Genomic DNA, 21,884 nt, shown 5'->3' on the forward strand with positions numbered 1-21,884 from the left:
GATAGGGTTAGATACACAGCTCAGCAGACAGTATCACACATGATAGAATTAGATACACAGCTTAGCAGACAGTATCACACATGATAGGGTTAGATACACAGCTCAGCAGACAGTATCACACAGGATAGGGTTAGATACACAGCTCAGCAGACAGTATCACACATGATAGGATTAGGTACACAGCTCAGCAGACAGTTATTCCACAGGATGGGATGAGATACACAGATCAGCACCACAGTACCACATTTGGTAGAATTGGATACACATCTCAGCAACACAATATCACACATTTTACAGTTGAATACACATCTCAGCAGTACGGTACCAGACATGGTAGGATTAGATGCATCGACATAGCAGACAGTATCACATATATGATAGGGTTAGATACACAGCTCAGCCTACAGTTATTACGATGAGTTTAGATACATAGCCCATCAGCAGAATATCACACAGAATAGGGTTAGATACACAGCTCAGCAGACAGTATCACAAATGGTAGGATTAGATACACAGCTCAGCAGACAGTATCACACAGGATAGGATTCGGTACACAGCTCAGCAGCACAGTGCCACGCATAGTAGGATTAGGTACACAGTGCCACGCATGGTAGGATTAGATACACAGCTCAGCAGCACAGTGCCACGCATGGTAGGATTAGATGCACAGTACCACGCATGGTAAGATTAGATACACAGCTCAACAGCACAGTACCAAGCATGGTAGGATTAGATACACAGCTCAACAGCACAGTACCACGCATGGTAGGATTAGATACACAGCTCAGCAGCACAGTACCACGCATGGTAGGATTAGATACACAGCTCATCTGCACAGTGCCACGCATGGTAGGATTAGGTACACAGTGCCACGCATGGTAGGATTAGATACACAGCTCAGCAGCACAGTACCACGCATGGTAGGATTAGATACACAGCTCAGCAGCACAGTGCCACGCATGGTAGGATTAGATACACAGCTCAGCAGCACAGTGCCACGCATGGTAGGATTAGGTACACAGTGCCACGCATGGTAGGATTAGATACACAGCTCAGCAGTACAGTGCCACGCATGGTAGGATTAGGTACACAGTGCCACGCATGGTAGGATTAGATACACAGCTCAGCAGCACAGTGCCACGCATGGTAGGATTAGATACACAGCTCAGCAGCACAGTACCACGCATGGTAGGATTAGATACACAGCTCAGCAGCACAGTACCACGCATGGTAGGATTAGATACACAGCTCAGCAGCACAGTACCACGCATGGTAGGATTAGATACACAGCTCAGCAGCACAGTGCCACGCATGGTAGGATTAGATACGTAGCTCAGCAGCACAGGGCAGTAGTTTGGTCTGGCAGCGCTCTCGTGGTACGTCGGGAACCATTGCAGACTTCACTGAGCCCCTGATGGAGCCCGAGAGCGGCTTGTTTTACGCAGTCCATCAAGTGTCAGTACATCCTGACACCCCACTGTCCCCAGAGATCACTCCTATCGTCTGACAACTGTTGAGATGAAGGAAAGAGTATCAGCAAGTAGGGTCTGTTTCCTGGTGATCCCACCAATACCATGATGTCTGATATTCATATATACCATCATCTATAGCCTGAAATATACTACCTGTAATGTCCACATCTAACACTGCACCTTATGTACAGCACGTCCATACTCCAATCACATCCAGAGCTGCATTTACAATTCAGTTTGATTTCAGTTTGCTATTATGCTGGTTGGTGAGACATGAACCTCCAATGCGTCCAATCTCAGCCAAGCTGTTATATTCCAAGGAAAGCTTCATTGTGAATGCAGCTCTGGATGTGACTGGAGTATAAGTTCTGATGTTTAATAGAACTTGTCACCCCTCTCTGACTGTAAATTATTGCATTCCGAATAATATCACTATTTTGTTCTTAAAACTCTACATTGTCACGCCCCTCTGTTATTCCTCTGGAAATGGATAAATAAATTGACAACTGGGTGTTAAAATTCACTTTGTCAAAGAGGTGTGTCCTCACATAGTTTGACACTGCCATAAATGATTAGACAGCATCAGGACACACCTTCATTTGGTAACACCCAAGTTCAGGCAGCAGAATGCAGAATTGTGATCACAGCTCTGGAGGAAATGTAACACAGGATCAGCAGAAGAGACATAAAGCTACTGAATTTGTTACAAATCTTTTAGCACAGCAGACAATGTCAATACACAATTTCATCTAGTAACACCCAGTTGTCAAATTATTCCTACATTTCCAGGAGGAATAACAGAGCTGATGTTTATTTCAAGAAGAATACAGCAATTATATTAAAATGGGTCCTATATAAATAAGATCTTACTTCTGGTTCATTGTCAGATCCGTCATTGGTAGCAGATTGTCATACTAGGGAGCAACTGTGATGCTCATGCTCAGCATCCTGATACTTGCATACAATGAAAGCATTATAGTAAAGGAATATGAAAACCGAGAGTGCAGAATTGTGAACACAGCTCTGGAGTAAAGGAAAAAAATGTAAGAAAAGTCTTTAGCAGCGCAGATCATGGAGGGTTAGTTTAACGCAGCAGACAAGATCAATAATCTTCTATTTCCTGTCTTACCCCTCACAAGTCTGGACAGCACCTGCTGATTGGTTGCTGGCAGGATTTATATGGAAAACATCAATCTAAACATAATAGATGATTCCACCTCCATAACCTTAGGAATATCAGATCTGAGAGCAGAGGCCATGATCCACTTCTATATAGGCCATTGTTGTCGAGAAGAATAGACCCTACGGAGAGCGGAGGCACAGCGTGTACTAATGTGCGAGGACAAGTGCCTCTATTATATGCACATCCTCCTGGAAAAGCCATAAACTAGAGCCAAGGACTATTACTGTGCCGCACAAAACACATTCAAAATATTTTATATAGATCCAATAATCACAAAATTACTTTACCAGCCTAAAAATTACCAAAAAAAATCAATTAGCCTTTGTCGCCATACGAAATTGTTGTTTCAGGTGTTCCATAGCCATCTTTGGGCTACATAGTGGAGGAAGAATAAAGATAGGGGAATTGTTGCTTTTTTTTTTTCTCTTGAAACAGTGCCACTCTTATGCACAGGTTGTGTCTGGTATTGCAGCCGAAGGCCTCATTCACACATCAGATTTTCTCGTAAGTGGTTTTCATGGATGATATTCCAAGAGGCTGTACACATGTCCGATATTTTTTTTTAACTCGGACTTAGTGGTCTTCAGAAAATATCGAAGACATACCCGATTTTGATTTGATCAAAATCGGCAATGCGAGTCTATGACTCCGTGAAAAAATCGGATGACTGTCCAAAATGGAGTTCTGGAAGACATTTTGTTTTTGTTTTTTTTTATTCCTCTGTGCATTAGAAAATCAGATGATACTCGAACCACACTTGTCAGTCTGTTTTTCTTGTACATGGAAAAATTGGACGTGTGAGTGAGGCTTTACTCCCTTGAAGTGACTGAGGCCGAGCTGCAATACAACACACAACCTGTGAAAAAGTGTGGCGCTGTCTTTTTTTCCTTCTGCCTGTGCAGTGCTGGTATAATATATACAGATCAGGATGCTGAGCATGAGTAACACAGTTGCTCCCTAGTATTATAATCTGCTACCAATCTGGGAACAAAAATAGGCACGCAGTATGTAATTTTATGGGTTTGCGCCATCGCACGAAGATTGTTTTTGGGTATTTTTTTCATCCTCTTTTGTCAGCTGATGATGTTATATCCATGGCCGATTCCACAACCACAGTGGATGATATTGAAGATGAGCTGTTCAAGATAGAAAGGATCCGGGAAATTTTGGTCAGAAGGGAGTCCGAGCTGCGATACATGTGAGTACCATAAAAAATAACAATGATGGAGTCTAGGAGGTGTAATCCCCTAATAATACCCAGAGAAAGCTCATTCAGAGTTCAGTGATCTTACTTGCATGCAAAAAAAAGTTGATTTTATCATTTTTTTGGGTTAAGATTTTTATTAAAATTTGGTCACGTGTCAGTTCTTACCATCAAAGTTTTATCAGTTTTTCTCGCATGAAAAAAAAAAAAAAATATGGAGGCTTCTCAAGCTTCTTCTATCAGTCACATTTATTTATTTTCCATTTTCTATATATTTTTTTATTTTGTTTCTTTGTTCCAAGAGCCATAACTTTTTATTGCTCCGTATAGGGACTTGTTTTTTTTGTGTGTAGAGTTGAACTATGCCATCCATTTTACCATAAAATGTACTGAAAAAATGGGAAAACAATTACAAGTGGGAGGAAATGGTGGAAAAAATGCAATTCAGCCATTCTTTTTTTTTGGGCTAAGTTTCTACAGAAAATCATTGTACGATAAAAATAGGCTGTCACATTGATTCTCCAGGTCAATATGATTATGGCGATACTAAACTTTTATGTGTATAAATATATATTATAATATAAATGTATATGTGTGCGTATATATATATATATATATATATATATATATATATATATATATATATATATATATATATATATATATATACAGTACAGACCAAAAGTTTGGACACACCTTCTCATTTAAAGATTTTTCTGTATTTTCATGACTATGAAAATTGTACATTCACCCTGAAGGCATCAAAACTATGAATTAACACATGTGGAATTATATACTTAACAAAAAAGTGTGAAACAACTGAAAATATGTCTTATATTCTAGGTTCTTCAAAGTAGCCACCTTTTGCTTTGATGACTGCTTTGCACACTTATGGCATTCTCTTGATGAGCTTCAAGAGGTAGTCACCGGAAATGGTCTTACAACTATCTTGAAGGAGTTCCCAGAGATGCTTGGCACTTGTTGGCCCTTTTGCCTTCACTCTGCGGTCCAGCTCACCCTAAACCATCTCAATTGAGTTGAGGTCTGCTGACTGTGGAGGCCAGGTCATCTGGCGTACCACCCCATCACTCTCCTTCTTCGTCAAACAGCCCTTTCACAGCCTGGAGGTGTGTTTGGGGTCATTGTCCTGTTGAAAAATAAATGATGGTCCAACTAAACGCAAACCGGATGGAATAGCATGCTGCTGCAAGATGCTGTGGTAGCAATGCTGGTTCAGTATGACTTCAATTTTGAATAAATCCCCAACATTGTAACCAGCAAAGCACCCCCACACCATCACACCTCTTTCTCCATGCTTCACGGTGGGAACCCGGCATGTAGAGTCCATCCGTTCACCTTTTCTGCGTCGCACAAAGACACGGTGGTTGGAAAAAAAAATCTCAAATTTGGACTCATCAGACCAAAGCACAGATTTCCACTGGTCTAATGTCCATTCCTTGTGTTCTTTAGCCCAAACAAGTCTCTTCTGCTTGTTGCCTGTCCTTAGCAGTGGTTTCCTAGCAGCTATTTTACCATGATGGCCTGCTGCACAAAGTCTCCTCTTAACAGTTGTTGAAGAGATGTGTCTGTTGCTAGAACTCTGTGTGGCATTGACCTGGTCTCTAATCTGAGCTGCTGTTAACCTGTGATATCTGACGCTGGTGGCTTGGATAAACTTATCCTCAGAAGCAGAGGTGACTCTTGGTCTTCCTTTCCTGGGGCGGTCCTCATGTGAGCCAGTTTCTTTGTAGCGCTTGATGTTTTTTGCAACTGCACTTGGGGACACTTTCAAAGTTTTCCCAATTTTTCGCACTGACTAACCTTCATTTCTTAAAGTAATGATGGCCACTCGTTTTTCTTTACCTAGCTGCTTTTTTCTTGCCATAATACAAATTCTAACAGTCTATTCAGTAGGACTATCAGCTGTGTATCCACCAGACTTCTGCACAACACAACTGATGGTCCCAACCCCATTTATAAGGCAAGAAATCCCACTTATTAAACCTGACAGGGCACACCTGTGAAGTGAAAACCATTTCCGGTGACTACCTCTTGAAGCTCATCAAGAGAATGCCAAGAGTGTGCAAAGCAGTCATCAAAGCAAAAGGTGGCTACTTTGAAGAACCTAGAATATAAGACATATTTTCAGTTGTTTCACACTTTTTTGTTAAGTATATAATTCCACATGTGTTAATTCATAGTTTTGATGCCTTCAGTGTGAATGTACAATTTTCATAGTCATGAAAATACAGAAAAATCTTTAAATGAGAAGGTGTGTCCAAACTTTTGGTCTATACTGTATATACACATTTTTATTATTATTTAATTTATGAAAAAAATCTGAAATTTGTAAAAAAATAAATAAAATTACTTTGTGCTGCCATATTATGAAACCCGTACAGTTTTTATTTTTCCATTGATGGAGCTGTGCGAGGGCTCTTTTTTATGTGACAAGCTGATATTTTCTTTGATACCCTTTTGGGTTTGACAAGACGTGTTTAATTGCTTTTTTTATAGTATATTCAGGAAGGTGTGGTGATTGAAAAAAAACCTAATTCTGGCCCGGTTTTATATATTTTTTTCCTATTAACAGTGTTTACCATAATATAAATATATAGAATTTTTTTTAACTAGATAAAAAGTGGGGGTGATTTGATTTTTTTAAAATTTTTATAAACTTTTTAATTATTACTTTTTTAGTGTCTTGGGGGAGTGGAACCTGCAATCCTTTTTGATCACTTATACTATATACTGAAATAACACAGTATTGCGGTATATAGTGTAAATCACGGGTCTCCTATGAAGCTCAGGCTGTGGCTAGGCTTCTGACTGCCATGGTAACCCTTCCTTACCCAGTGATCATGTACAGTAGCCCATCAGTACCTGGTGCGTGTGCACTGGCTAGTGTTCCAATTAATTATCTCCATCAGAGATAGATAGCAGCAACTAAGTGGTTAACAGCAGCCATGGGATGTCACCTCTAGCGGCTCCGGTTACAGGCTGATGCCGACATTGTAGCACAGCCATCATCTACTGTGAGTGGAGGAAGCCCTCTCCACACTTTTGGTCCTCGGGGCGGATGTACTAAGGGGTTAAATCTGTAATTCACCGGAAGAATAGGGCAGCATGCAGCACTATTTTTCCCGTTGTAATAATGGACACTATGGCAGAACCTAACGGACCCATTTTAAGTCAATAGCGGTCCGTCAGGCAGCATTACTTTTTCAGATGCAGATGTGCGACATGTGACAGAGCGCCACAACCAGGAACAGCAGACCCGAATTTGCAGACATGACATGACATGACATGACTGTAGCCGAGCCACCTTCTATTACTAATACTATAGGGTTGGTCGGACATTACAGATGTGATAATGCGGCTGATTCTGGCAGCGAGGGGTTAAGCGGGCATCTTCTTCTCAGATGGGAGCAGATGCAGGTGTGAGTCACCAGGATGAGTCACTGCTGCCCTACTCCATGGGTTGCCTAGCAACAGTCAGGATGCAGCAGTGCTGTGAAGGCCTGTCCGCTCCTATTAGCTGTCCGCTAACTACACATGTAAATCGCAATTGTACCGCCGACAGCTCTGCAGACGAGGGCCCTTCCAGGTGTACAGCAATTTATAATGGCTGCCTGTTAGGAAGGGAACTGTGACTGCAATGCAGAGGACATGAGGTGTCGTATCACATTAGGAGGCTGTACGGGACCGGTTGTCATAAAGCTGTCAGGCCATGATGGGAATTGTAGTTTTGTAACGGATGACGGATTGGACGCCTATTTTAATATTCACGCAACTTAAAGGGAACCCTTCAGCCGCTTCGACCACCATTTCCATCGTTTTATCGATTGATCAATTGTATCGCCCCTATACTTAATAAAAAAGTACTTTGAAAAACTCCAGTACATATGCAAATGAAGGCTTAGGAGTCCATTGGGCGTGTCCTGACCATTTTGAGGATCCCACACACTTTAAAGTCATCTGAAGCCACGGATATCGTCAGAAGTGGACAGCTGACAATGGCGTCATTTAAATCTTATTCAAAATCTCCAACAGGGCCCCCAGATACCAAAGGTCTTTAATATTACTGGTCTCTAACATGGGCAAAAGGGATTTTTTGAGCCCTCCCCATGTCTTCAAGGCTTTGGTGTGACTATGACATTCAAGAGGGGCTTCCAACCTCACCCCACCAACAGAGAAATGGGATATGTTGCCTCAGGTGTCTGACAGCATCTTACTCCCGCATGCAAGGTCAATCCAGTGGGCAAATAGGTCCGATGACTGACCATAAATATTTAATTATTTTACCTCCCGTAAATGCCACCATTCTCCCGAATCCGGCGATGTTTTTCTTTTGTTTCTGCGACTCTCCGTTCCTGAGATATGGCCTTCTCTTCCCTATGTATAGGGTATGTAATTCTACCCTTATTTGCCAACTGGGCGTGGTCCTCATATCGTCTCTGATCAAGCCCTCTTGACTACCAAGACAAAATTTATATACAGGGAAGAGAGGGCCATATCTCAGGAATGGAGAGGCGCAGGAACAAAAGAAAAACATCGCCGGATTCAGGAGAACAGCGGCATTTACACCGGTTAGAACAATTTTATGTTCATGGCGAGTGGCAGGTTTTGGTTGTTAAGCTTTATTTAGCCAACTCCTGGACTATTGATTGACACAGGTGTAAGAAACAGTCTGTGCACAAATGGGCCAAGCATGGATTCAGGAAGAAAGACCAAGACACTTAAGCGGTGCCGTTATGTCTAGTGGACCTGTCACCAGACCCGAAGTGGACAGTTTTTGTTTTATTCCCGCTGCTCCTTTGAGAATTCTGTTTGTTAGTTTTTAAATCCGTCATAGAGTTTCAGACATATGGGCCTCTTTTTTTCTTTTTTTTTTAGTGCAAATTCTTATGGTCTTACAAAGAGGCGTGATTTACAGGATCCTCTGGGGCGTGTCTTGCAATAAATAAAAAATCCCACATCTCTGGAACCGTATGTCGGATTAAAATAAAAGTACATAAACAGCAGAATATACAGGCAACCACAGGTCACATGACCACAGGTTGCCGATGGTTTGGCATGACAACTCGGGGTCTGCAGGAGACCCCTGTGGTTTTCATTACTGGGATGCTATGAGTGCCGCCCAGCGGTCGGCGCTTATATCAAGTGAGCATTTCTACTACACACCAAGCGATCAGACAATCGCAGCTTCTAGTCTCCCATGGAGAAAGAAAAAAAAATTTAAGAAAGGTAAAAAGTTTAAATCACTCAATGACCAGGGGGTGAAGGGGTTAAAGGGCAGTTCCATTCACGGTTGATATCACTGTGAATTTTGCAGTAAATATTCTTAAATTATATTAAAAAGCTATTTTATAAAATATGTTTTGGAAAATTATTCTATTATAGTTTTGCATGTCTCTCCCATCTTGCTTCAGAGTAGAGAACAGGGTTCAGCTCTTCTTTGTTCTGGGCAGAGCTTTGTCTTGTGCTCTTTGTCGCCCTCTACTGTGTAAAATAGGGAAATAATTATGTAATATAATAAAAGTAAAATAATAATTGCGCTCAGCTCTGGATTTATCATGGTCATTTTAATTTTTCTATGTTTTTTTTCGGTGGGGTTGTGTTCTTTTTATAGGATGGATGATTTTCAGTTGTGTCAAGAAATTACTCGGCTCAAGAAAGATCTTCAGACCCTGGTGTCCAAACCCGGTAATTACAATTATGTCAATAATTGTTAAAAGTGGAAAGTTCTCTCGTGATGTCCTTTGTCTGCAACCAATATGATGACAACCCCCGCAATCACTGCAGGAGGCGGCATATACTTATATATTAAAAAAAATATGGAAATAGAAACAGAGTAGTAGAAATAGTCATTACCAAGTAAGATATATTATATATTATCTTCTCCTTGTAGATAAGGAAAAAACCCGGGAAGATCGGCAGAAAGAAGAGGAGCTCTTGCAGCGCATCCATAAATTGGTGGAGACCCGGGATTTCCTAGTAGATGACGTAGAGTTTGAGAGGTTACGGTAAGTACCGCCCTTGTTCCTAAATCTGAATACTTAATGGCCAAGTAATACCAGTCTGATCTATATTGCTAGATGACAGAAAATGTACCCGGGTTATACCAGCATGGTCCATATCACTTTATACAAGATGTATAACTTATACCAGCTGTATGTATACAATTATATACAGAAGATACCCAGGTTATACCAGCTTCTTTGTGTAGCATTATGGGAAAGTCTAAAGAAATCAGCCAAGATATCAGGAAGAGAATTTTGGACTTGCACAAATCTGGTTTATCCTTGGGTACAATTTCAAGATACCTGAAGGTGCCTCGTTCATCTGTGCAAACAACAATGAAGTGGCTTAAGGATAACAAAGTCAATGTTTTGGAGTGGCCATCACAAAGCCCTGATCTCAATCCTACTGAAAATGTATGGGCAAAGCTGAAAAGGCAGGTGCGAGCAAGGCGACCTACAAACCTGGATCAGTTACACCAGTTTTGTCAGGAGGAATGGGCCCAAATTCCGACCAACTATTGTGAGAAGCTTATGGAAGGATATCCCAAACGTTTGACCCAAGTCATTCAGTTTAAGGGCAATGGTACTGACGTCACTGCTTTTTGGGTCTTCTATCCTTGGATTACGATATCGGAGAGAATGAGACACAGGACAGGATGTATGTGTTAAACAAGCTCTAACTTTATTACAAAGCCTAGGGTTTATATACACCCTGAAGGCAGGAAACGGATTTACCATATATGGTCCGATTATACAATTTAGCACACAAAGACTGGTTTCTGTTCTCGTGATGCTTATGCTCGTGTTGAAACATTTAATCAGATACATTCTGATGACTAGCAAGGACACGTTAGTCTCTATTGATACAAGGAAGGAAAATTTAGCTGTTGTTTTGACCTAAAGTAACTGTCAGACTTATATAGCATAGATGGGGCCTTTAAACTTGAGGGACCTCATCTTCTGCTATAACATTCCGTCCTTTTGTTCCTTCATTTATCAATATGAATTTCTATATTTTCTTTTAGTACAACGCTGAATACACATTAGAAAAAACTTAAAAACCAAATAAACCGCAAGACACATTAGCAAAACCTGAAAAATAGCTTGCACTATACCAGCCAACCACCCACCGATACCTTTAAACCAATTAACGGGATTTAGAAAGGAAAAGGTGTTTGCCCACCAGGAATCCTGATTCTTGAGGTTGGCCTCATCATAAAGTCTAATTTTTGTTTTGTTACGAGGTACCCACTCCCCTCCTTTAAATGCTATATACAACCTGGGAATTATTTGACCCGTCAGGTTCCCTTGCCACCAGGGAAATTTTGTCCACCCTACTACGGAAATCCCAACAGTGGTATTCCACAATCTCTGTGTGGCATTATTGGCCCAAGTATCTGAACAGTTCACCCAAAAGTTTATCTCTTCCCATGAGACTGGAACAGCGAGAAAGGGTATGCTAGTGGATGTCACAGGGGCATGTGTACATATCCAACAATTAGCAATAGTCTGGTTTTGCTCCTTTAGTCCATCGATTAGAGCAAGATGGTGTTTAATGAATCTATTGTCGCCTCCATCTGTAGTGCCCAACGTAGTCCATGCACCTGTGGTCGCAAGGATGCAGGTGAGTATAAACAATGTCTTCCTTCTTTGTCCGCTGGTTCTCCTAGTATCTTTTTGCAATGGGACGCGTGGATCCAGGCCTCTTTTCCCTCTAGCTTAACGGCTGTGCTTGTCGTCAGCAGAACTTGAAAGGGTCCGTCAAACCGTGGATCTAGGCTTTTCCTCACGTGTCTTTTTATAACCACCCAGTCTCCACGTTGCAGCGTATGGCTGCTAGAGTCTTGATCTGGATCTGGAAGAGAACTGAAGACATTTATCATGTATTTGCTTAATCTTTTTGTGTAAAGCCCTCACGTAGGAACTTAGCACATGGTTGTTCACTTCTAATGCTTGCGGATAGAAACACCCTAGGCTGGGTACGTTGCCAAACAATATCTCATATGGAGAGAGTCCAGTCTTTTTATTGGGCGTATATCTTACTGAAAACAGAGCAAGCGGTAAACAATCCGGCCATGGTTTTCCTGTTTCAGCCATGGCTTTCTGAATTTTTAATTTCAATGTCCCATTCAGTCTTTCCACTTTACCACTACTTTGTGGGTGATATGGGGTGTGGAATGCTTGTTGAATTCCTAGAGCTGACATGACTTCATTCATTATTTCACCCGTGAAGTGTGTACCTCTGTCACTCTCAATTACCTCTGGTACCCCATACCTGCAGACCACCTCCGCAAGCAGTTTCTTTGCGGTTGCCGCAGCCGTGGCTTTGGCAATCGGGAAAGCCTCTGGCCATCCTGAGAACAAATCAATACAGACCAACACATATTCCCATGATCCTGACTTTGGCAGCTGAATATAATCAATTTGCAGTCTCTGGAATGGATAGAGGGGCCTGGGGGTGTGTTTGGGTGGTGTTTTAACTACTCTACCCTGATTATGTGTAGCACATATCATGCACCCTTTTATTAGTTGTTCAATACAGGTGGAGAATCCTGGTGCCACCCAATGTTTCTGCATCACACTTATCACAGCCGTTTTAGATTGGTGTGTCGGCCCATGTAGCATCTGGGCAGCCGCTGGGTACAGTGCCCTTGGAAGGCATCGTCGTGTCCCTTTCCCCCATACCCCATTTGCTTCATTCAGGCATGCACCTTCCTTTAACCACTTATCAACCTCCTCCTTTTGAGCCTGAGCCTGCATTTGGGATAAGATGTCCTGCGACACAAAGGGGTTTTTAGGGGCACTTAACTGACGTACTGTTGGCCCTTGTTGCGGCTTGCAGGCTGCTGTTTTTGCTGTTGCATCTGCCATCGCGTTTCCTCTACTCACCTGGTCGGTGCATCTGGTATGTGCTCTTACCTTTATGACAGCTACTTTTTTGGGTAGTTGTAGTGCATCAATTAACTTCTGGACCGCATCAGCATTCTTTATGGGGTGTCCTGCTGCCGTCAGGAAACCTCTTGACTTCCATATGGGACCAAAATCATGCGCTATACCGAATGCGTACCTAGAATCCGTGTAAATGTTAACAATACTACCTTCTGCTAGTTTACAGGCCTCGGTTAGGGCCCTAAGTTCGGCCTCTTGAGCCGATTGGTGTGGGAGCATTGGTTCTGCCTTGATTACTGCATTGAGGGAGACAACTGCATATCCAGTATGGAAAGTACCCGAATCGTCCTGATGACGGGATCCATCTACAAAAAATTCAAAATCTGCATTTTCTAATTCGTGTTCAAATACAGTAGGTAAACCTGCCGTTTCTTGTGCCATCATTTGTACACAGTCATGAGGAACATCCTCTCTTGGATCTTCCTTAAAAAGCACAGTACCTGACCCCTCCTTTAGATCCGAGAGAGGTAACAAAGTTGCTGAGTTCAAAGTAGTACACCTCTGTAAAGAAACATTGGGAGGCATTAACAGTGCACATTGTAACCTGAGATGACGTGCTGCTGAGAGGTGAGCGGGTTGCACTTGGTTCAATATAGTGTAGACATCATGAGGTGTTAGAACGGTGAGCGGGTGGTCAAGAACAATGTCTGCGGATTTATGGAGTAATAGTCCAACAGCATGCAGAGCACGTACGCAGGATGGTGCACCTCTGGCTACCGCATCTAATCTGCCACTAAAGTAGGCAACAGGTCTCTGATTATCACCGTGTGTTTGAGTTAAAACTCCTGCTGCATGTCCAGCTTGTTCATGAAGGTACAGAGTAAATGGGAGCTCATAATTAGGGGTACCCAAAGCTGGAGCGGCCAAAATACGTTTTTTAAGAGAATAAAAACAGTCTATTGCCTCTGATGTTAGTACAAAAGGTGTAGGGGGTAAGACAGTCATAAAGGGGCTGCATCAAAACAGAGACGGCATGAATCCACTGTCTGCAATAGGAAACAAGTCCAAGAAAAGTTCTGAGGGCTGCAACATTGTTAGGGACGATGAATGCCTGTACTGCTTGTTTGCGTGCATTTGTTAAATGACGGGCTCCTGGTGTAATGCAATGTCCTAAAAAGGTGACTGAAGATTTACAAAACTGAAGCTTATCTTTCGACGCCTTGCAGCCAGCGCGATAGAGGAACAACATAAGCGATATAGTTGCACTATGACATTGTTTCCTGGAGGGGGCACAAATGAGCAGGTCATCGACATATTGCAAAACAACGATATGTGGTTCAGACCATCCTTCCAGTATTTCCTGCAGACTTGCAGTGTACATGGTGGGGGAGTTCTGGGCACCCTGTGGCAACACTGTCCATGTATATTGACTACCCTGGAATGTGAAAGCAAACAGGTACTGGCAGTCAGGATGCAATGGTACACTGAAAAATGCATTTGCCAAATCGACCACTGAAAAACAAAGAGAGTTAGAAGGTATCTGTGACAGGAGAGTATGCGGGTTGGGCACAACTGGTGTTAGAAGTTCTGTGGCTTTGTTAACCAACCAAAGGTCATGGACCATTCTATATGCGCCTGGTTGTCCTGGCACGCTCTTTTTCTTTACTGGGAACAGGGGAGTGTTGCAAGGGGACTGGGTTTTGACTAGGACTCCCCTGTGTAGTAATTTTTGGACCTGCTGGGCTATGGCATTCTCCTGAGCCGAGCTAAGGGGATACTGCCTCTGTTGAGGTAAGATTGCTCCTGGTTTTAATTTCACCATTACTGGTTGAACTCTTAACCTACCAACATCTGTTTTGTCCGAGGCCCAAAAATCATGTGGTACAGCCTGCTCCAATATCGGGGGAAACTCATTTTTCTCTTCTATTCCTGCAATATCTAGCGACATAATTTTGCAAAGGGTACTTGGTTTTAAACCTGGGGTCATGGTGACAGTGCCATCGGGATGATATTCAATATGTGCTTGTAATTGGGACAACACATCATTTCCCAAAAGATTACATTGGCCTCGGGGCGATACCATGAGCTGGCTATGTACAGTAGCTCCTTGAATTTGCAGGGGAATTCTCTTGGTGACAGGGAGCAGGACAGACGGGGAATTGAAGGGGGTGGCAATGACATGATGTGAAAAATCAGTGTCAGTGTATGGCCAATCACCTCGCGTAATTACTGAATTGTTGGCCCCCGTATCTACTTGGAAATCGATTTCATGTCCCCTTGGTAGGTTCACCTGCACTATACAACTGGGAGTTGGGGGTAAGGAGATGAGGGGGTTCATGTGCAAGCTACCCTTATCCTATGGGGGTGTTGTTTTGTCGGCTGGAGCATTAGGATACGGGTTGGTCCTACAGTCCTTTCTAAAATGTCCTGGCTTTTTACATCCGTAACATAGTCTCTGTCCCCCTCCTGCAGTCCGTCCTTTGTCTCTGTTGTTTCTAGGGGTAGTCTCTACTATGTGTACTCTGGCAGCTCTCTTTGCCTGCGCTATGTCATGCTGTGCCCCCTGGGCTATTCTAGCCAAATCCTCTGCTTTCACTGATCTCCAGTCTGGTCTACTTGCTTTTACCTTCTCTGCAATCTCCTTCTTTAGTCCATTCATGAAAGTACTTGCTAATACCCTCTCACTAGTCTTATTTTCAGGAATAAATCCCATTTCTGACCAAGTTCTCCTTAATGCCCAAAAGTAATCTTTGGGGTCTTCTTCCTTACCTTGAACCCGGTCTTCTAGTGTAACCTGCCTCTCTGCCTGTCTGTCTTTACATGCCTTTACCAACGCAGCTGCGAATAGGACTCCGGCTGCTGCATCATTATATTCTGCATCTACGGGTCCGGTCCTATTGGCATACTGTTTTTTTGTCTCCTCTATCAACCTATCATAGCGGGCTTCATCTGCCAATTTTCCCTTAATTACCCCTTGTAAATCCAACCTAGTTGCATTCTGGCAAAACCCATCGGGGACTGGGACGGATCTCGCAACTGGGAAATCAACGCCAATTGTTCTGAGGGACTCCATGGTCTATACATTAACATTGTACTGGTTTCTTGACCTGGAACAACTGCGTCCCCTACTGCTGCTGCTACTGCTCCCGATGCTCCTGGCACAACTACCGTTCTCATTGGGAATAGACTAGCTGGGTGGGGTCTCGGTCCTCCACATGCCACACAGATGTCTACTGTCAAGGGGTTCTGCTGTCCACATCTGGGGCAAACCCAGCAATTGGGTTCCTAGGAATTCTGGTACTGGGGTGGGGGTGATGTCGGGGGCAGACAGGGAGAAAAATCTATCATTCAGGTTTTTGTCAGTCTGTAACATCCGTCTCCTAGTTCTTCAATCTTTCCTTCAAAATGAGCGCATGCATTCATCCATACATCCACTGTCTTCAACAGACCCTTATCTTTCAGCCATCCATGATAGGAGTTAAAGAAGGATTTCCATTTCTCTCCGTTCATCTCTCCATTTTCATTCATTTCCGCTTTTCACAATATTTTGTCAATTCCAATCAGTGCCTGTTTCCCTTCTCTGCGTACTACTTAGTCTTTGGCAGTAATGCCTTCTGTGGCATTTTGGTTCCCCATTCTTTCGGTTCTCCTCACTTAGAGAAGACTCCTCAGTCACTTAGACAATGGGCCACAAAGGTTTCTGAACCACACCACTACTAGCCTTCCAGGACTTATATGCCAGCCAGAAAAACAGACCAAAAACACCGATCCCGAGACACACCCACAACACAATCATCGGATTCATGCTGTCATTCTTAAGTTTTTCCAAAGGATAGAAGGCAGGACTGACCATTTATCTGAGGGGATTCTACTGGTTCAAAGGGACCTGAGCCAGACAACAATCTGTGAATTACCTGGGAGCCGACCGCTTGGGGGTGAGGGAGTCTCTTCTAGGTAATGATATACTTTAGGTAGAATATAACAGTTATTCTTACCTCAGCGCTGTATATGTCACCAACAGAGAGCTTCACTCGTCCCACGTCTCGGACCGGTCGAGCACCCCTGGGTAGATTAACTCAGGTCCCTGTTCGGGCGCCAGCTGACGTCACTGCTTTCTGGGTCTTCTATCCTTGGATTACGATATCGGAGAGAATGAGACACAGGACAGGATGTATGTGTCAAACAAGCTCTAACTTTATTACAAAGCATAGGGTTTATATACACCCTGAAGGCAGGAAACGGATTTACCATATATGGTCCGATTATACAATTTAGCACACAAAGACTGGTTTCTGTTCTCGTGATGCTTATGCGCGTGTTGAAACATTTAATCAGATACATTCTGATGACTAGCAAGGACACGTTAGTCTCTATTGATACAAGGAAGGAACATTTAGCTGTTGTTTTGACCTAAAGTAACTGTCAGACTTATATAGCATAGATGGGGCCTTTAAACTTGAGGGACCTCATCTTCTGCTATAACAGTACCAAATACTAATGAAATGTATGTAAACTTTTTACTTTGCAGTAATAAAAATGCCTTAAACATCCTCTCTCTCTCATTATTCTGGCATTTGGCAAATATTAAAAATTATGGTAATCCTAATTTACCTAAAACGGGAAAGGTTTATTCTGATTTCATGTGAGATATTGAGAAAAACATGCATATGTGTCTTTTTATATAGTGTATGTAAAGTTCTGGTTTCAACTGTATATAATTATATACGGAAGATACCGAGGCTTTACCAGCTGTACATGTATAATTATATACAGAAGATGCCCAGGTTATACCAGCTGTACATATATAATTATATACAGAAGATGCCCAGGTTATACCAGCTGTACATATGTAATTATATAGAGAAGATGCCCAGGTTTTACCAGCTGTACATATGTAATTATATACAGAAGATACCCAGGTTATACCAGCTGTACATATGTAATTATATACAGGAGATACCCAGGTTATACCAGCGGTACATATTGTAGGGTTTTACTCACTCAGCTGCGATTGAGGTAGGCACAGGAAAACTGTTTCGTTAAAATGTCCAGGCTGGTTTATTAGAACTTCATAAACCGCTCAGCAGAAGTAAACAAAAAGTCAGCCTTTTTCCAGCACAGAGTGAAAACAGAAAATAAATAGTCCATTCAGCGAGGTTCGTCCGCTCAGGTCAGTGTCCTTTAGCAAACACATTGGAGTTCTCCACACCTCCAGTCACAGACACTGAATGAGACACACAGGGTGGAGATATGTGAGCAGCCACTCCAACCATTATTTGACTGCTCGTAAAACCCAGCCCTAATTCGCCCTATTAACTCTCACAGCACTATACGTGCTGGAGCATGCTTTCCTGGGCTTATATCACCGGAGCTACCAAACTCGATGATACATATCTCCCCTCAAGGACCTGTCCGGCGGCCATCTTGCATGCACCACCTCTGCCCAAAGTCGGGGGCTTGGCACCTTCCGCTATCAAACAGTGGATTCTCGACAGTGCATCAGTATTGCTATGCAGTTTCCCGGGTATTCTTCCTGAAGTGCTAGGAACCACGTGGTCACTCAGGCATTGTTCCCCTTCTTCTCTTTCATCCACCTCAGTGGGGTATGGTCTGATACTAGTCTAAATTTCCTGCCTAAGAGGTAGCACCTTAGTGTCCAATGCCTACTTGATGGCCAAACATTCCTTCTCCACTATGGAGTAATTCAGGATGGTAGCTTCCAACATGGATACATTATGGGGTGCTCTTCCACGTTCACCTCTTGTGATAGGACAGCGCCCAGCCCAACATCTGACGTGTCCTTCTGGACCACAGATTTCTTAGAGAAATTCCGTGCCTCCAATACTGGCTGTTTACACAGGGCTAGCTTCAGTTCCTGGAAGGTCGTCTCAGCTTCTGGAGATCACTTAGCCATAGCTGACTTTGTCTTTTTTAAGGGGTTGTGGCCAACTCTGGATCGCGTCAACTTTATTGATTTGGGGCTTTACTTTGCCCCTGCCTACGATATACTGTAGCCCAAATATTCAGCTTCCTCCATTCCCATGGCACATTTCTTTGGGTTTATGGAAAACCCTGCCTTCCATAGAGCATCAAGTATTGCCTGGACTTTGCTCAGATGGCTTCTCCAATCCTGGCTGAACATCACAATGTCATCCAGGTAGGCCGCTGCGTACCTCTTGTGGGGAGTTAGGATCCAGTCCATGGCTCTCTGAAAGGTGGCTGGTACTCCTTATAACCCAAACATCATCCTTGTGTACTGGAAGCATCCGTCTGGTGTTGAGAAGGCAGTCTTCTCCTTGGCGTCTTGGAACATGGGAATTTGCCAATACCGTTTTGTGAGGTCAAGGGTGGTAATGTAGCGGGCCGGCCCTAGCCTTTCAATCAATTCATTGACACGGGGCATTGGGTACGTATCGAACTTGTAGACCTCATTCAGCTTCTTATAGTCATTGCAAAACCGCCATTCTCCATATGGTTTCGAAACTAAGACTATGGGACTGGACCAGCCACTCTTGGACTCAATGACTCCCAGGCTCAGCATCCACTTCACCTCTTTCGAGATCACCTCTCGGCGGGCTTCGGGAATTCGTTACAGCTTCAAGTTTACCCGGACATAAGGCTCCATAAGAACCTTGTGCTCTATAATTTAAGTACAACCCGGTAGTTCTGAGATCAGGTCTCTGTTCCGATGTAGCAACTCTTGGCACTGTTGCTTTTGGGCACATGACAGCGACTCTGCCACCTTGACCTCTTTCTCATCGGCTTCAGACTTAGCAACCAAACTTGGAGTCTCCACGGGCTTCCTATCTTGCCATGGCTCAATCAGGTTGACGTGGTACACCTGGTAGGGCTTCCTTCTCCCTGGTTGGTGGACTTTATAGTTGACCTCGCCAACCTTTTCAACTACTTCATAGGGGCCCTGCCACTTGGCCAGGAATTTGCTTTCCACTGTGGGTACCAGTACCAGTACCTGATCCCCAGCACTGAAGTGTCTCACCCTCGCCGATCTATTGTACACCCTCGACTGAGTCTCTTGTGCTTTGAGGAGATGTTCTTTCACAATGGGCATCACCTTGGCAATTCTCTCTTGCATATGTGCCACATGTGTTCGATTACACTCCTGTAGGGTGTAGACTCCGCCTCCCAGGTCTCCTTCGCTATGTCCAGGAGTCCACGGAGGTGTCGGCCATATAACAGTTCAAAAGGGGAGAATCCAGTAGAGGCCTGTGGGACTTCTCTGATGGAGAACAGAAGGTACAGCAGTAGAGAGTCCCAGTCTCGGCCATCCTTCTCTACGACTTTCTTCAACATGGCCTTCAAGGTTTTATTAAACCTTTCCACCAAGCCGTCCGTCTGTGGATGTTAGACTGAGGTCCGGAGATGTGTGATTTTACAGGGTTTTGCACAACTACCTCCATCACCTTTGACGTAAATGGAGTCCCTTGGTCCGTTAGGATCTCCTTAGGCAACTCTATTCTAGAAAAGATATGGACCAATTCCCGGGCTATACACTTGACGAATAAGTTTCATAGTGGTACGGCCTTCAGATACCGTGTAGCATAATCCAGTACCACCAGGATATACTGATACCCTCTGGTGGACTTGACCAGGGGTCCCACTAGATCCATGGCTATGCGGTCAAATGGCACCTCAATGATAGGCAACAGCACTAAGGGGCTACAGAAGTGAGCCACCAGGGAGGTCAGCTGGCAGGTGGGACATGACCTACAAGAATTCACAATTTCTCTGTGACAACCAGGCCAATAAAACCTCTGGAGGATCCGTTCCTGGGCCTTTTCTACCCCCAGATGACCACCTAACACATGTGAATGGTCCATGTCTAACACCTTGCATCTGTATGGCCCTTGCACCAGTAACTGCTCGATTACCTCCCCTCTCAGCTTGGTGACCCGATATAGTAACTCCCCATTCACACCAAAATACGGGTATCGGGTGTCAGCCCCCGGCTCTTGAGCAACATCATTAAGTACTGACACATTATCAAATGCCCCTTTTAGAGTTAAATCCCTGAGTTGGGCAGTTCCAAAGTTTCCCCTGGACACCTCCAGATCAGTGAGGTTGGCCTCCAGGGATTCTGCCTCATCCTCATCGCCAACAAGCACACAAAAGGGAAACCTGTCAGCTGCGACCTGCAACAAGGTTTCTTTAGGAGCGACCTGGCTGTCGTCCAGGCATCCTCCCTTTCCCCCACAAGTCCCAAAACAATGCAACGTCCCGCCTTATTATAACAGGGTGTAAAAGGTCCTTGACTATGCCCACCTCATAGTGCCACAGTTTGTATCTATGACCACTCGGACCACAGGGTAGTCTTTAGCATCTCCATGGATACAGCAGACGCCCACCATCTTCCCAGGAATCAACCAATGAGGAATTGTGGCCCTCACTAGGGTTACCAAACTACCCGAGTCCAACAGACCAGTTATTTGCACTCCGTTCACTAATACAGGGCATGCCTGCGGTCCCTCGCCCGGTTGAGAGACTGCACTGCAGGCGGGATATGCAAAATACGAGCAGCGCCGTCCTATGCTGCAGTCAATTGGCTTGGTGGTCATGGGGTAACGGGTGGCTATGTGACCTGGGGAATGACACCTCCAACAAATTACACTATTAGATGGGGCCTTTGACAATAACTCAGACGCCTCCAGGGCTCTTGGACGCCCCCCAGGTGTGGCACTAGTTCCCCTCTTTTGGGTGTTACCCCTCATTTGGGAACCCCAGTACAGAGATGCTAAGACCCCTTGCTTCCCCAAAGAACTTTAGATTGCCTAGTACCTTTCCACTAGGCCCACCAGGTCATCGGCATTACGGGGATCTTCCTGGGCAACACAGTATTGTACTAACCTCGGAAGCCTCTCCACCATTTGTGCTGGGGAGGAAAATTCAGGTTGCAAACATTTTTGGACCAGGTGTAGGAGGTTGAACATATGGGACCAGGGAGGTTTGTCACTGCAATGGGCCCAGTGGTGTACCCTTTGCGCCCTGACAGTCACTCCTAAGTGCGCCAAGATCTCAGTTTTCAACTTGGCGCACTCTTATGCATCCTGCAAAGCTAGATCATAATAGGTCTTCTGTAGTTATCCTCTTAAATATGG

At 43.8% G+C, this 21,884-nt stretch overlaps 1 protein-coding gene across 3 annotated transcripts in view; it reads left to right on the forward strand.

The window, feature by feature from the left end:
* LOC141272126 (bMERB domain-containing protein 1-like) overlaps positions 1-21,884 on the forward strand; it is a 30,937-nt gene that overhangs the window by 1,692 nt on the left and 7,361 nt on the right. For all 3 annotated transcript variants that reach the window (XM_073682472.1, XM_073682470.1, XM_073682471.1), the window contains 3 exons: positions 3,733-3,853; positions 9,492-9,565; positions 9,771-9,885. In XM_073682472.1, the coding sequence (XP_073538573.1) occupies positions 3,733-3,853; positions 9,492-9,565; positions 9,771-9,885 (310 nt within the window). The remainder of the gene's footprint in view (positions 1-3,732; positions 3,854-9,491; positions 9,566-9,770; positions 9,886-21,884) is intronic.

This window comes from Phyllobates terribilis, unplaced genomic scaffold (genome assembly GCF_046119375.1).
Source record: "Phyllobates terribilis strain yellow unplaced genomic scaffold, ASM4611937v1 Scaffold_5__5_contigs__length_657084704, whole genome shotgun sequence".
In the NCBI taxonomy this organism is placed as follows: Eukaryota; Metazoa; Chordata; class Amphibia; order Anura; family Dendrobatidae; genus Phyllobates; species Phyllobates terribilis.